At 39.2% G+C, this 14,770-nt stretch overlaps 1 protein-coding gene across 3 annotated transcripts in view; it reads left to right on the top strand.

The window, feature by feature from the left end:
* fbxw4 (F-box and WD repeat domain containing 4) overlaps positions 1-14,770 on the top strand; it is a 57,811-nt gene that overhangs the window by 30,461 nt on the left and 12,580 nt on the right. For 2 of the 3 annotated variants that reach the window (XM_040140070.1, XM_040140072.1), the window contains exon 6: positions 446-511. The exons of the other annotated variant lie outside the window; for it this stretch is intronic. In XM_040140070.1, coding sequence (XP_039996004.1) covers positions 446-511 — 66 coding nt within the window. The remainder of the gene's footprint in view (positions 1-445; positions 512-14,770) is intronic. 3 annotated transcript variants of the gene reach the window in all.

The following is a 14,770-nucleotide window of genomic DNA, read 5'->3' on the forward strand; positions in this document are numbered from 1 at the left end:
AAAATAATTTCAAAAATAATTATAAGATAAGATAAGATATACGGTTAACAGTTGGCCAAGATGGTCAAATTAAAACAGCCAGGTCAGGTTGTTGGTGAAAGTTTACTGATTGGTGGTAGATGGGGCTGTGTGGCAGTTAAAACCAAAAGTGAGACCTCTGTCTGTTTCTGTTTGTTTTTTAGTCGCTGTTTTGCCTTTATGAACATATCATATCTGATTTTGTTTGTGGCACATAATGAGTTTTAATGGCAGGCTACTGACTAACCTGATACCCTTTTTTGGTCACTATCAGATATCTGAGATTGAATGATAAGTTGATAACATATTTATTCTGCTGCTTTGGGTTTGATTGGAGAATTTTAGTTCAGCTGGTTTAAATACGTTTTGTGAGACATTTCACTGTTTCTCTGTGTGTCTCCCCTTCTCTCTCTTTCTCTGTGTACAGCTCCTTTGTAACAGGAACTGCCTGCTGTGAAAACTTCTCCCCTCTTCGCATCTGGGATGTTGAACGGTAAGTCAGGAAGCTGCTCTGAAATGCTAGAGCATTGCTGTACATTGTAACACCTTAGCAAACAATTGTTCACTGTACATCAGATGTTTTGTCATCCCTGGAGCTTCTACAAGTCTGCTGCTGAGTCATATGAAGTTCTGTATATACAGTACATACCCACAGGGAAAGTCAAGTTTCAGTAGGGCTTTCTTTAAATAACATTTAAGAGATAGTTTGCCATATTTTTGTTCACAATTTACATGTTACTAATTTAACATCTTTACCAATACAAGAAAAAAGTCAGCATTTCAAGAACAAACAGATGCAGCAGCTCCCTGACTCTTACTACCATTTCCTTATGTGTTTACCTGGCAGCAAGCTGTTAACAGCACATCTAATCTATTGAAAATAGTGATGCAGCACCACCCTTTTAACGCCTGAGTATTGATCTTGTAATCCCTATGGCAGGAGCACATGTTGTGCATCACATGAGATGACAGATGATGATCTGGAATGGCATAAATGAAAATTGGTAGAAAATTCCATGCATAATTTTACATTTAATCCCAGTTGTGGCTCGTACAAGCAAGTAGACTCACCGAGCACTTAATTAGGAACAAAACACTAATACTGCGTAGGGTCTCACTTTGCTCTCAAAACAGTTCTTCGTGGCATGGGTTCCACAAGATGTTGGAAACAATCCTTTGAGATTCTGGTCCATGTTGACATGATTGCATCACATCAGTTCTGTAGATTTCTTAGCTGCACATTCATGATGCCAGTCCCTGTTCTACCACCATCCCAAAGGTGCTCTATTGGATTCAGATCTGGTGACTGGGGAGGTCAGTAAATTCACTGAACTCATTGTCATGTTCATGAAACCAGTTTGTAACGACTTTTGCTGTGTGACATGGTGCATTATCATGCTGGAAGTATCCATTAGAGGATGGTAAATTGTGGCCATATATGGATGCACATGGTCAGCGACAATACTCAGATAGACTGTGGCATTCAAACCATGATTGATTGGTATTAAGGGCCAAAAGTGTGCCAAGAAAGCAAGCACCACCAGCCTGGACTGTTGACAAAGGCAAATTGGGTATTGAGTTGAATTGTATTGAATATGAGTACCAAATTCCAAAACTAGCCCCTTTAATTTGCTGATGTTCAGTAAATTGGCTTTGCCTGTCTTTGCAGCTCTTTAATGTAGATAATTCAGGCTATACACTTTTCATTCATTAATAGAAGGACAGTAGGGACAGGTCCCTGCAAGGTCAAGGGGCTGATCAATTGTCCCTATCAATATTTGTACAATCTCTCGTTTCATTTTTATTCCACATAGTGTTACTGGTAAGATCTGTGCAGAGCTGCCAGGTTTGTGTGTTTTCTACAGAAAGTGCATTACTATGATGAGAGGCAGGGGGATACCTGAGCCGATAATCTGGCAGCTCGCCGTACTGTTGGCTAGCTGCACCTCTGACAGGGATAGTAGAGTCTGAACAATGATGAACGAATGGCAGTTTGAAGCAGTTAGTATCACACTTTACACTGCAGAATTAAAATGTCTTTACCGTAGAAAACTAAAATCAGTCAACTGATATTATATTTAAACTTTAGGTGTGAGGTTTTGGCTAATTTATGATCATTGCTCAGATATGTCATTTTATCAAACAACATTAATTTTTTATGAAGAATCAAAGTGACTCTCAGCCTGAAAGCACTATAACAATAATCCAGGATAAAGTCTTGTTTCTACTGGCAACATTGTGCCTTTTCAGAGAGATCTTTACCAGTTTGTGGGTTACGGATCAATAAGTGTTAGCAAGATGTTCCATAACTTGGTTAGTGGTTGTCCCGCCCGCAACCTTATGCAGCCTTCGTAGTATTGTGAGCTCTTGATGCAGCTGGTGGATCTTGGTTGCTCTGTAGTTCTTGTTGTAGCAGGTGCTGTTTTTTTTTTTCCTCTCTGTTTGACCAAACCTCTCTGCAGCATAGCCGACAATAATAGTCTTAGTCCTGTAACTTAGTCCTAAACTCTGTACTAGCAGCCACCAGACTTTATTTTGTGTATATTTGTGTTTTATGTTGGGTAACGTACTAACTGCCTGTTGCTGTGGCTTGAGTTGTCAGCCCTGCCGGGTACAACCCCTCTGTGTTATTAGTCACTCAGTCATTGTAAAGCTAGCTCCTAGCAACTACATTTTAGCACACAACTGCTGTGGATTTGGACGCTTTCAGTCACAGTAATCAGATTAGCTGAATGATGACTAGACCTGGGTGGATCGTGTGATTGCTGGTTTGTATTGAGATGATGTATGAGATGACTAAAAGTCAGACAGAATTTCGAGTGGAAGTTAGGGCTCATGCTGTCATCATCATCAGCTCGTGTTAGAAAATCTTTTTGTGCACAAACACTTGTGTCTTTCTTTGAGTGCATGTGCATTTATATATTCCTTTATACTGTGCCCCAGTTCTACAGAGTCCAGTGCATTATCAGTTAATCACACTGTGATCAGTTAAGGACAGGTTCTACCACCAAACATTGTCCTCTTGTAAACTTAATTTAGTAGATTAATGTTCCCATGTGGCTTTTGTTCTGCATCAGTGCATGAACACAGCAACAGTGTGGCCCTTTATCTGTCCAAAAAGCAAACGAAGCACAGGTTTGAAAACACCAAAGAACACACTAGTCTTGAGTAAGGAGCAGTTCAAAATGAGGGGCCTCTGAAAATTCCTGTCTTTGAAAGGCAAGGCTTAAACCTGATACATCTTTGACAAGGCTGCTATAATTCCCAGCTTTACCTGAGCCAATTAAAACAGGCCGACACGACACAACACAGGCCCGGACACAAAAAACTGCTTCCTCCTTCCAAATGGCCTGGAAATCTGAGGAGGGGGGAAGACAGGAGACACACAGGGAGAGTGAGGGAAGGGAAGACTGGGCAGGCTATTCTGGAGTTTGCAGGTGTTGACGGAAATTGACATGGTTACAAGGTGAAGCGGACCTAGATAATGCATGTGTCCTCTAAAGTCCAAGTGATTTTATTTTCTCCCTGGCCAGACATGAAATCCTCTCTGACATGGAAATGTATCTATAATGAAATTAACATGTTCACAAAATGTTCAGAAACCAAAGTGAAATCTTTGAAAAATATCCATGCTATTGTTACCACAACTAATACATTAAGATATGGTAAAGAGACTTTAACAAATCTGGATTTGAATATTTGCCTCAGGAGTTTGACTCTCAAACATTTCTCAGTAGAATACTCATCAATTAGGGGCATTTTTAAAGAAAGCTGCATTAAATATTGAAAAAGTAAACATATGTCACATGTGACTTTTTTAAAACACAAACACATGGACACACAAAATAATTATCAGAGCAGGGGCCCGATGTATAAACAATATGTACGCACAAAAGCCATGCATATGCCATTTCTCACACATAAACTGGTAGTTATAAAAGATGAATGTGCGGTGAGAATGTGTCAGCTCACTCAGACTTCAGACCAGCATGCATACGTTTTCTACAAATATTTGCAGGTGATATAACGAGGAGGACATTAAATATAAGGATATGTAACTATATAGTAAAACATTGTTTGTTTAGTTTTTTTATGACAATTTCCCTAATTGTCTCATTATTTTCAAGTCTACACAGCATTCTGAAAAATGTTAAACAATTTCTTAAACAGATTTATAGGTTTTAGATTTGTGCGTACACAGTTTTAGTCCTGAATATTCGCTGAGTTTTACGCATGTGGCTTCGGCAGTCTTCGTCCTTGCCAACTTTAAAGAATTAACATGAGTCCCACAGCTTGTCATTCCATGTTTGGTGCTGTCAGAGGTAATAAGACAGGCAGCAGGATCCTCTAATAAATGATTATATTAATGAGAAAAAGTATCAGTGGATTCACTGTGAGAAGAGGGAGCAGGTCTCCCTCACACTCTCGATGGTCACTAAATAAGACTTCAACAGCAAAGTCAGTTTTAAAATCCATCAGTGATGTAGCCTGAGAGAGAAGTTAGGACACTCCTCTTCATTCATACTCAGCTGTGCTGCTCTGCAACAGTGACAGCACTCCCTCTGTGGACCAGCTGACTAATATGGTGCAAGCGCTGTGAACTGTTTCTGCAATGGTCCTATCATGTCTGAATAAAGATAAAACGATAAGACAGATACCTCTGTCCGAATGCCAAAAAAGACATTTCTGTAACAGATAGATGAACCCAGCAATGCTACCTGCCTGAAACGGGCTCACATTAGCAATCAAGCATCCAAGTTCTGAATCAGCTGCCTGGCAGTCATCCATCACAGAAGTCTCATCTTTTAGAAATGAAGGCATGAAATAGCCATTCTGCTTCTTTACGAGTCAGGAAGAGCAGTGTTTGTGAAAATAAAGAATGAAACAAAATATCAGCCTAACTGAAGTTGGTGGCTGAGCATAAGTAATAAGACGCATTTTATTATTACTGTTATTGTTATAGTTTTTTATTCTGAAGTTTGAAAGTAAAAGTGAAGAATATTTACTTTTATCTTTCACTTAATTTGACTTTTAGCAGTTTGATAAATATGATCCCTATTCTATGGCCCAAATAAAGGAATGTCCATCTTGTCCTAGGCTGCCTTTTAAAAAGTTGTTGCTCATCCAAATGTTAATGGCAGATGGGCAGGTTCATTGTGGTCAGGGGCTGAGGGTGAAATGACTTTGCTGCTTTTGTCCTCACATAGGTCCATAAATACAGGCACCTTGAGAGTGTCTCACAGACATACACACAGTCCCCCGCTGTGATTTTCCGTCTGATAAACAGCTGAGAGCAGCATACCGGGCTGAACGTGGCTGTACAGGCAGATGGGTGCAGGGTGAGGGCGATCGGGGTGCATTGTTCATATTTACTGTTACTGTTAAATGTGTGGGGGATTTTTTTTTTTTTTTTACTCTTTAATTTAAGGGTTTGCATAATGTATTGGATTGTAAGAATCAGGTATCACCTCTGCCAAAGCGATTTTGAATAATTGTTTCCATTCTACAGTCAGGAGAATTTAGCTGTTAGTTATCTTTTTAAAACTTGGATAATATGTTTTTAATATCCAGATTGATCATCTTTCATATTTACTACTTAAGACTGAAGGAGTTGAGGGAAGGTTTTCTAAGGACTGTGTTTTTATACCAAATTAAGTAAAGTCAAGTTTCAACATTTAATGGCATATACAATGCAAGGCAAAAGTATGTAGACGCCTGAACACAGTAAATGTGTAGACATCCAAATGTTCCAGCCATATTTGATAACCGAAGATGAGGTTGTGACCCCGTGGTCATTGATATGCTGCTCTCACGGCCTCCACTCGTCTGGTTTCAGTCTTTCCAGCAGATGTTGAAACTGCTGCAGGGATTTGCTTCCATTCAGACACCAGATCATCAGTGAGGTCTAACGGTGATGTTGCTGATGACATCTGGCATTTCTTTATGGAGCTGGGGCATTGTTATGTTGAAACAGGAAAGGGACCAGACACAAACTGCTGACAGAGTTGGAAGAACACAGTTGCCTAAAATATAATTCTTGTATTATTACCATTTCTTTTCATTGGAAGTAAAGGGCCCAAAACCAGGAAAGACAGATCCAGCGATGTTAATATCCTGTCATTTTAAATGAATATTTCAAATGAATGTATGTTAATGTCTCAGTTGTGAGGAATAAAACTTGCTTGCACTTGTAAACACACTGGCTCCCCCTCAGTTCCAGTAATCCCTTCAGACACCACAGATAGTTTCTCCTCCCACACACAACACCGTCTGCCCCCACCCGCCAGCATCAGCTTCAAACCCTGTGCATTAGCAAAACCGCACATCCCTTTGATACAAGACCCATCTGAACCATAACATCATAGAAAAGACACTGTTACACCTGCAGCACCAAACAACGGCCACAGCTAGATCATAGAAGAGAGACCGCAAGCTTCCAGGAAGGATTCCAGCAGTCACTTCCTGTCTTTGTGGAAAATAGTGGTGGAACTGTGAGGAATATTTACAGGCCAAAGACAGATGTCACTGTTTGGTCGTATTTCTTAATTTTAATCAAATCAGATCAAAGAAGAAATATTATTTTTGACAAGCTGAATTTGAACATGGTTGATGCTGAATCATAACTACTTTTTACACTGAGTGCAATTATTAAATTGGAAGAGATACTTTTAACTTTAATGTCTTAACAAACTCTAATAACTTAACTGAAAGTTTAGACAACATCCATCGACTTCACTGGCCACAACATTTTTAGTTCAAGTTAAAAAAACACGAAATCTACATCTCTAATGAAAAGTCAGCTGGGGTCTGGTTAATATGCTCTCTGCATGGGGGAACGTGTTCTATTTCCATCCCTTGAGTGAGAAATACCACTCTGTATCATGATATCTGGAAAGATGCTTTGTCAAAAAACCAAAGTTTGATTGTGGCAAAATAATCTTGATTCAAAGTTCCAGTTAATAGCTTCATTCAGAGCTGTCAACTGTATCTCACAGTTTTCCTCAGTGACTGTTCCAGAGATAAACAACGTACATGCTAAGTCTTTCCAGTGCCTCTTGAAAATCATCATACCCTGTCAAAATCCTCGCCTTTTGTCACATTACACCCTGGAAATTTTTCCAACTCTATTTACACAAAACCCTCAATATCAAAGTGAAATAGCATTTTAAAAAAGTGATCAGCCCCTTAGTGCAGCCATTATAAACTTCCTCAGGTACAACAAATCACCTTCCTGATCACACAACAAATATGGAGTTGTTTTTAAGTACAAACAACTTTTTCAGTTATAAAAGTAGAATTTTTCTCTGATATTTAGTAGATTAATTAAATTAATGAATCATCATTTAGAAGTTAAATTCTGGCTATACTAGGGATATGAGTTCCAATTAGAGCAGAGAGCACATGTGCAACTTTGGACCAAAAAGACTTCATGTCTGGGCAATCCCACATCATATGTGTATAAGTTCCCACTTCATTATTGTTACACAGGGAAGAAATGGGTGTGCAGCAAAGCTGGAACTGAATTTCAAGATGAGACAGCAACATTTTCCCCTACTCTTTTTACAATTAATCCTACCAGCTCTTTAAATCGCCATTCCAGACCTTGGTGACACCCGTTGATAAAGGTGGATTCTTGTAATTTCTTACACATTAGATACAAAGCCTTCACATTTAGATTTAGTAATTATACAATTGAGGAGCGGGTATATAGGGAGAGCATTATTCCACAGATGTCCCTAAGCTCAAATAACACCTCACCTGTAAATAAAAATAATAGGAACTTGATGATAATTGATTGTTTTTTTTGTTTGTTTTTGTTTTTTAATTTTTTTTTTAGATTTTCCAATTGTCTTAGAACTTCATATGTTGATAATATGAGAGTATGGATGCCGACTTTAGGCGGGAAAAACCATAGGTTTCCAAACTAAACAAAGGAACTAAATTTCAAAAATTGGTGTGTGAATACGCCATTTCACTTCCCAGTTTCCCAGTTTTTCAAGTTGCTGCCACGTTTGGATAGAATGAGATATAATAAGACCAAATATACTTACACATACTTTGTTTAGTCAGGAGCCATGGTGTGTTTTGTTCCTGGGAGAACCACTTCTCAAGAGGGTGGGGCATAAAAGATAAAAGATAAATACTGAATACTGAATACAAACCTCTACCATCAGGAAGAAGACTCGTGCCAAAGTGCAAATGATACTGCTTGATATCATACTTGCATACTCGTTTGTTCCAGCCTCCATCAAGCTGCTGAACTCTAAGGCTAAATCTTTGTGCAGTAGAGCAGTGTGCAATATATTCACAAGTACTTTAGCACGTAGCACTTTAATTCTTAGAGATTCTTTTTAAACCATTCTGTTGTCAATGTCAATTGTATAGTCAAATGTCTCTTTTAGGTTTCTAAGGTTTCTATTTTTATTTGAAGCAACCGTTTAGCATTGTGTCAAATGCTTCTTATGTTTATTCTTATGTTTTTATATAAAGCATCGGACTGTAGCACTGTGCCCAAGACAAATGTCCCCTTTGGTGACAATAAAGTTTATACAATAAAGGTCAAATCCCCCCTGGTGTTTACTCTGACAAAGAATTATGTTTTTCAGCTTTGGTCGCAGCCCTTTCCAAATGAATTTAGAAACAAGGCCATGTATCCTGTTCAAGTATCAACGGGGTGTGGGATGAAAGCATGCTGGATGCAAAATTAATCTTCATTAATATATTCATATTAATAATTAATTTTCGACTGCATAATGGAAATTTATGATTGAACCATCTGTCTAAGTCCTTGGTCACAGAATTGTGCAAACCTTTATAATTAGTGTTAAAAATGTTTAAAAAGATTGTACACCAAGATATTTGAATGTAGAAACTCTTGGAATTTCAGTTTGTGGTCCTCAGTAGTCCGATGAGTTACTTAAGGATAAGAGTGCATATTCATTCAAATTTATTTTATAACCTTAAAATCTACTGAATTTAAAAAAAAAAAAAAAAACTCCATAACCTCTGGCATATCATGAATTGTGTAACCCAGATAGCAAATATCGACTGCATACAGCAAAATGAAATTGTATTCCCCACCACGAGGGGGGTACGTTCGGTGACCCTCTTATTTTCTGAGCCAGGGGTTATAATGACAATGTAAATAACAACAGGGAATGCGGTGGCCCTGACGAGATCCTCTACCAATTGGGAACTAGGAAGAGAAATAATTTCCAGTATAATACTCTAGCAAAATGATTGTTACATAAAATAGAATATTCTATTGAATGCCTTTTGCACATCAATGGATTTTATAGCAGGTGATGAAGTTGAATTAGATGCAGAGTATATAATATGAAATAAAATTCTGCTAGTCATTTTTTCACAAAACCAGTTTGGTCTGGGTGAACTAATTTAGGAATAACTGGATCTAGAACTGACAACAACAATTTTATGGGAGGTTGGAAGATGTACATAACAACATGGTATATACATCTTCTTGATGATCTTCTTTTTGAATCATGTGCTTTTGGAGAGGAAACTAATACTATAATCTATCTTCCAAGAAAAAAAAGGCGTATTCTCTTTTGTGAGGGTTATGGGTACAGCATATATCTAGAAGGGTGGATTCAGATATCAATTGTCAGTGGTCCAATTTGCAGTTCACTGCTTTCAAACATCTGATTTGGCCTGGATTGAGCTTTTTTTTTTCTCCTTCTTTAATAACTGCAGTGTAGATCAAATTCAATATTGGTCCAAAAAATTGCAATTAGATATTTCTCTCAAATTGTTCAGCCCTAGTTGATACTCTCTGTGATTGTTCTAAATTTGTAGAATCATTTTCCTTTACTTGGCATCAACAGACTAACTGCAGGTAAACAAACTGGTTTGGTAATACCAAAGAAGAACTGACGGGGGGGTTCCCATTGAGCTCCTGGGGGTTTGATTTTTATTTCATTAAACACTTTCTCTTTTTTTCTCTCCTTTGCAATTAATTCCGTATTTTTTTCATCTCAGTGGCACAAAGGGGTCTTATGATCAGCCATTTAGAGGGGGATCCCACACAAGTGGCGCCATCAGAGCAGCACCCCAACTTTTCACACTGTCTTTGCTCATGGCTAAACACAGAGGGGGAAAAAAGCATCAAAGAGAAAGGACCCGGACCATCACTCCCAACTCCCAAGATTCCCCTCTGTTCCTTCAGAAAGGGACCCCTCCTTTTTTTACAATCAAATGGTCAGGCGAGGATTCCTGACATTCCTGACACTGAAAGGAGCGGGGTTAAATGTCTGCATTCGGCTGGACGCTCTGTTATACAAATTGCAGCTGTATTGTCTTTGCAGTGCACGCATGTATGTGACATTTTGAAAGTGGTCATTGTTGATGGGTCCCAGCAGCCACTGCCCCTCCTCTCTACTGTGTCTTCCAGGAAGGCTCACATTCCTGCTGCAGTTGTGCTGCAGTGAGCTCAGAGGTGCATGATAAACTGGGTGAACATGCAGCAGGTTTCGCGGCTCCCCTCTGTTTGTTTTAGCCAGTAAAAACCTCAGCGGGACTCCTTTTCTCTACCTGTCTGATGGCTTTTGACAAGAGGGCCCGTTTCCCAGTGCGTCCCCAGGCTCCTGTGTAGGGCTCAGACTTAACTTACAAGAGCCTCCTACCACTTCTGTCACAAAACACACACACTGCTTTTCTTTGGCTGTCCCCACACTAAAGGATAATGCCCTTAGCTTCTTCTATTTTTTTTTTCAACATTGTCAATTCATTAGTGATTCCTTTCACAATTTGTGTGTGTGTGGCCACTAAAGCCAACCTGACTCCTGCAGTGAGACCAGACAGGCTTAAATCAGGACTTAGACCCTGTATGTCACACAGCCAGTGGCCATCTCATAACAATCACTGTGCCCCCTAGGACCACCAGTCTACCCATCTCACAAAGTAGCTGCCACACTGCAGCTCAAACTGCTTCATTCTCAAGCAGCAAAATAATTTCCCTCAAAACCAATGATTTGAATTTGAGTCTTTATCATTTTAATGGAAGTTTTTACATCAGGCTAAAAAGAATTATTGGGGTTGAAACCTGGCTCCTATTTCAACATTAAGTCCATCAACATTAAATGCAGTGCACAACAAAACTGAGCAAACTCTTGTGTAATGTCTCTACAATGTTAAATGATTCATAATTGTACCATCTTACAATAAAATCAAATTATATTATGCTACGAATTATTTTTAAGTTAAAGTGTAGGGTATATGATTGTACGTATATTTAAATACAAGTAGATTAAATAGACTATATTGAAAATACGGGCCCGAAAATACAAACTAAAAGAACCTGTGAACACCACAGCTTCCTCAGTTTTGGCCTGGGTTGTGTCTAATGCAATATGTCTCCACATGGCAAGGAATTGCCTGAACAAGATAGAAACCAGATTGTGAAACTTCATGAAGATGGGAGAGGGTACAACAGCATCAGTACAAAAAACATAAGCCAAAACACAGCTGCAGCAGTAGTTAGGAGGTATTGGAAGAGCCATACTGCCAATAACAAAAGGTGCAGTGGCAATCCTCGAAAACTGACACAGGCCTGAGGAATGGTGGCAGCACATACTTTGGTCAGATGAAACTGAACTAAATTTGTTTGGATCAGATGGGGACTGGCATGTTTGGTGTGGACCTGGCCAGGATTACCACAGCAACTGCATAGTGCCGACTTTTAATCATGTAGGTGGGAGTGTGCTGATACGGGGCTGCATAAGGGCAAAAGGTGTGGGGGAGATGACATTTATAGATGGCACTATGAATGCAAGCTTGTTGTATTCCCAAATACTGAATGAAAAGATGACTCCCAGTCTCAAGACGCTTGGCAAGAGAGGTATTTTCCAACATGACAATGATCCCAGACACACTGAAAAAAACACACAAGAGTTTTTAAAGAGAAAAAAAAAACTAGGTCAGAACCTCGTATATGAATGGAACACCCTTTATCTGTTTGCTTCTCTCCTACTGTCTGTACTCACATATACACTAATTTAATACAGCCAAATTCACAATAAAGCTGTTCTCATTTACATGTTTTTCTGTTTCTGTTGTCAGACAACGTAACAAGTATGAAAAAGTGACTGAGACGCGGCCCATTAAGACTACATGTTAACCAGCAGTCACTTCAGAGCCATTTCCAAGCTGCTGCTCTGAACCGCTAAAATCTTAATTTTATAACCATGACGTCGTCTGACTGAATCACCATACACATAAGTTAACAAATTGGCCGTGCTGTGATTTCAGCTATATTAACTTGTAAAATAATCGCTCAGAGAGAAAGTTAAAAGCACGTCAGTGTCAGCTACTGTGTGGTCAATTGAAAAAGAAACATAGAGAGGTGTACCTTTGGTACAGTCGGTAAAACTTGAAAAAGTTGGCAACACTGCCTCAACCTTGGACTCAGGTTTGCTGTATGCTGTTGCACAATTTCTTTTCAGTATATCATACCTTGATTCCCCAAACATTTTGTCTATATTGTCTTCATCAGGGTGGTATCTGACTTTGTTTTCAGTTTTTTAGTTGATCAGTTAGACATCTCTATGACTGTAATGTTGTGTCGTGTATCTATGGTGATTTATAAGTCACATGACTAACACTCTTCAAGGTAATTGAGATCTGGGAACAGGGTAACATAGCTACAACAAAGTCCGACATACAGAAACACCAGCAGTCAGACAATCAGACAGGTTTTAGAGTCAATTAGAGTTGCCAATTAACCTGCGTGTCTTTGGACTGTGGGAGGAAGCCCATGCATGCACAGGGAGACTATGCAAAGTCCACACAGGCAGGCCCCACCTGAACCGTGGTTTGAACCCAGAACCTTTTGCACCTTGCTGCCCAATAAATGTACCTAATAACCCCTCTTTGTCAGGAAAACTGTGTGCACATATACAGTAAGTGCAGTAGGTCAAGGTTGAGGCATGAAGCTGGTCTTTAAACTGTGAGGGACGTATATAAACAGTTTGGGTGTAGACAGTCCCTCCTCAATAGAGAGGCAGTCCAGGTCCTCACCCAGGTGCTTGTCATCTCCCACCTGGACAAACATCCACCTCTCTGGAGCCTCTACGTCTGCCACTAGACCTCTGCAGCTGGTCCAGGATGCTGCTCACCATCTGCTGTTCAACCTCCCAAAGGTTTCCCACACGACTCCTCTTCTCTGTTCACTTTACTGGCTCCCCGTTGCAGCTCACATCCTGGTGCTGCCCCACAAGCATAAAGTAGGCATAGATTTGGCTAATCAATGCAATACTGAATTGTCTCTACCAATATTTTTAACAATCTCAAATGCAGAGCAATGCAGGTCAATGCAGAGTTATCATGTTTGTGTGTTTGCTGTAAAAAAAAGTATGAAGAGTGAAAGAGTGAGATATGGGGGATACTCAGTGATCTGGCAACCCTCGGGCCGAATGCTGTCGGTGAGCTGCAGCTCTGGGCATGTCCGTGAGATGAATGAATGAAATATTGGGAATTTGAAGCAGTTCGTATATATAGTTTAAACTTTTCAAACATCACAGAATTAAAAATAATGTCTTTGATAAATAGAAGTAACATCAGTCATTTATTTTGATATCTAAACTTCAGGAGTAACGTGTTAGCTTCCTGTGTTGTTATTGTAACGTTTGGCTTAAACATCCCCAAAAAAGCAAAGGATGGAGGACATCTAGTCTTTCTTCAAGAAGAGCCAAAGTATAATAAACAACCAGGGCTAAAGGAATGTTTTGTATTTAAAGCTAAGCAAACAGTTACTCTCATGAAAGAGGGTATAGTTGTTAATTACAAGCCACATCGTCAGAACCATGAACAAAGTGAGTAATATGGCATGTGATGAAACAGTAATACCTGTGGGTGATATTCAACATGTGAAATGTAAATAATATGATCACATAACTAGGGTAGAATAAGAAGATGAGCAGCGAGAAAAAAAATCTAGATATCAAAATAAGGCTAAGGACATACTGTAAATGAGTGCAGTAATCATTATAAGGCTCTGTAGTGAAGAGTGAGCTGTTTTTTTTTTGCTTTTTTGTCTATTCTGAATATGTCATGCACATAAAAACATTAAAATTAATGTCAGGGTGTTTCTGCTGCTAAAGCAGAGATCAAGCAGAGAGGAGAAGAAAAAGTAGTTGATGTCTGATGAGGTCTGTCTTACAGAAATGTTGCATTTATAATCGATGGAAATATTGAGTGTGTGGAAGTGTGTGGATTATTTTTCTTATAAAAGAGAGCAGAGGGTTTAGTTTTTATTTCCAGTTTTTATGTTCGTTTATCATCACAAAGTCTCCGTATGTCATTCTGAGCTGCAGTGATGAAATAAGAGTGTCAAGCATCAATACTGTTGGGAATGAAAGAATCGTTGTGTAGTAAAATTTCAGCTTCAATCATCATTATGTAATTATTTAGTGATGAACTCTCCCTCAGTTTGTTAGGAGCTGTTTTCAAACCAGAGTGACACATGGAAAGCCTGGAACAACAAAAAGACTCTACTGATCTATAAAAATATCTAGGGCTCTTTATTATTGGTCACTTTATTCTGTATTCTCTTGTCCCTGTCAGAACCCTGTAAGAATAATGACTCAGTTTTTCCAGTGATGTGATTGGTCAGTAGTCAGGCCGTTGACAGGTTTTGATCTGATCCTCTGAAGTTAACCGGCGATGGAGCAGGTTAGCCCATGGTTACCCTGGTGATCTACCCCAGTTAAAAGTGAGACAGGTTCATAACCCACTA

Source organism: Xiphias gladius, chromosome 11, assembly GCF_016859285.1.
Source record: "Xiphias gladius isolate SHS-SW01 ecotype Sanya breed wild chromosome 11, ASM1685928v1, whole genome shotgun sequence".
In the NCBI taxonomy this organism is placed as follows: Eukaryota; Metazoa; Chordata; class Actinopteri; order Istiophoriformes; family Xiphiidae; genus Xiphias; species Xiphias gladius.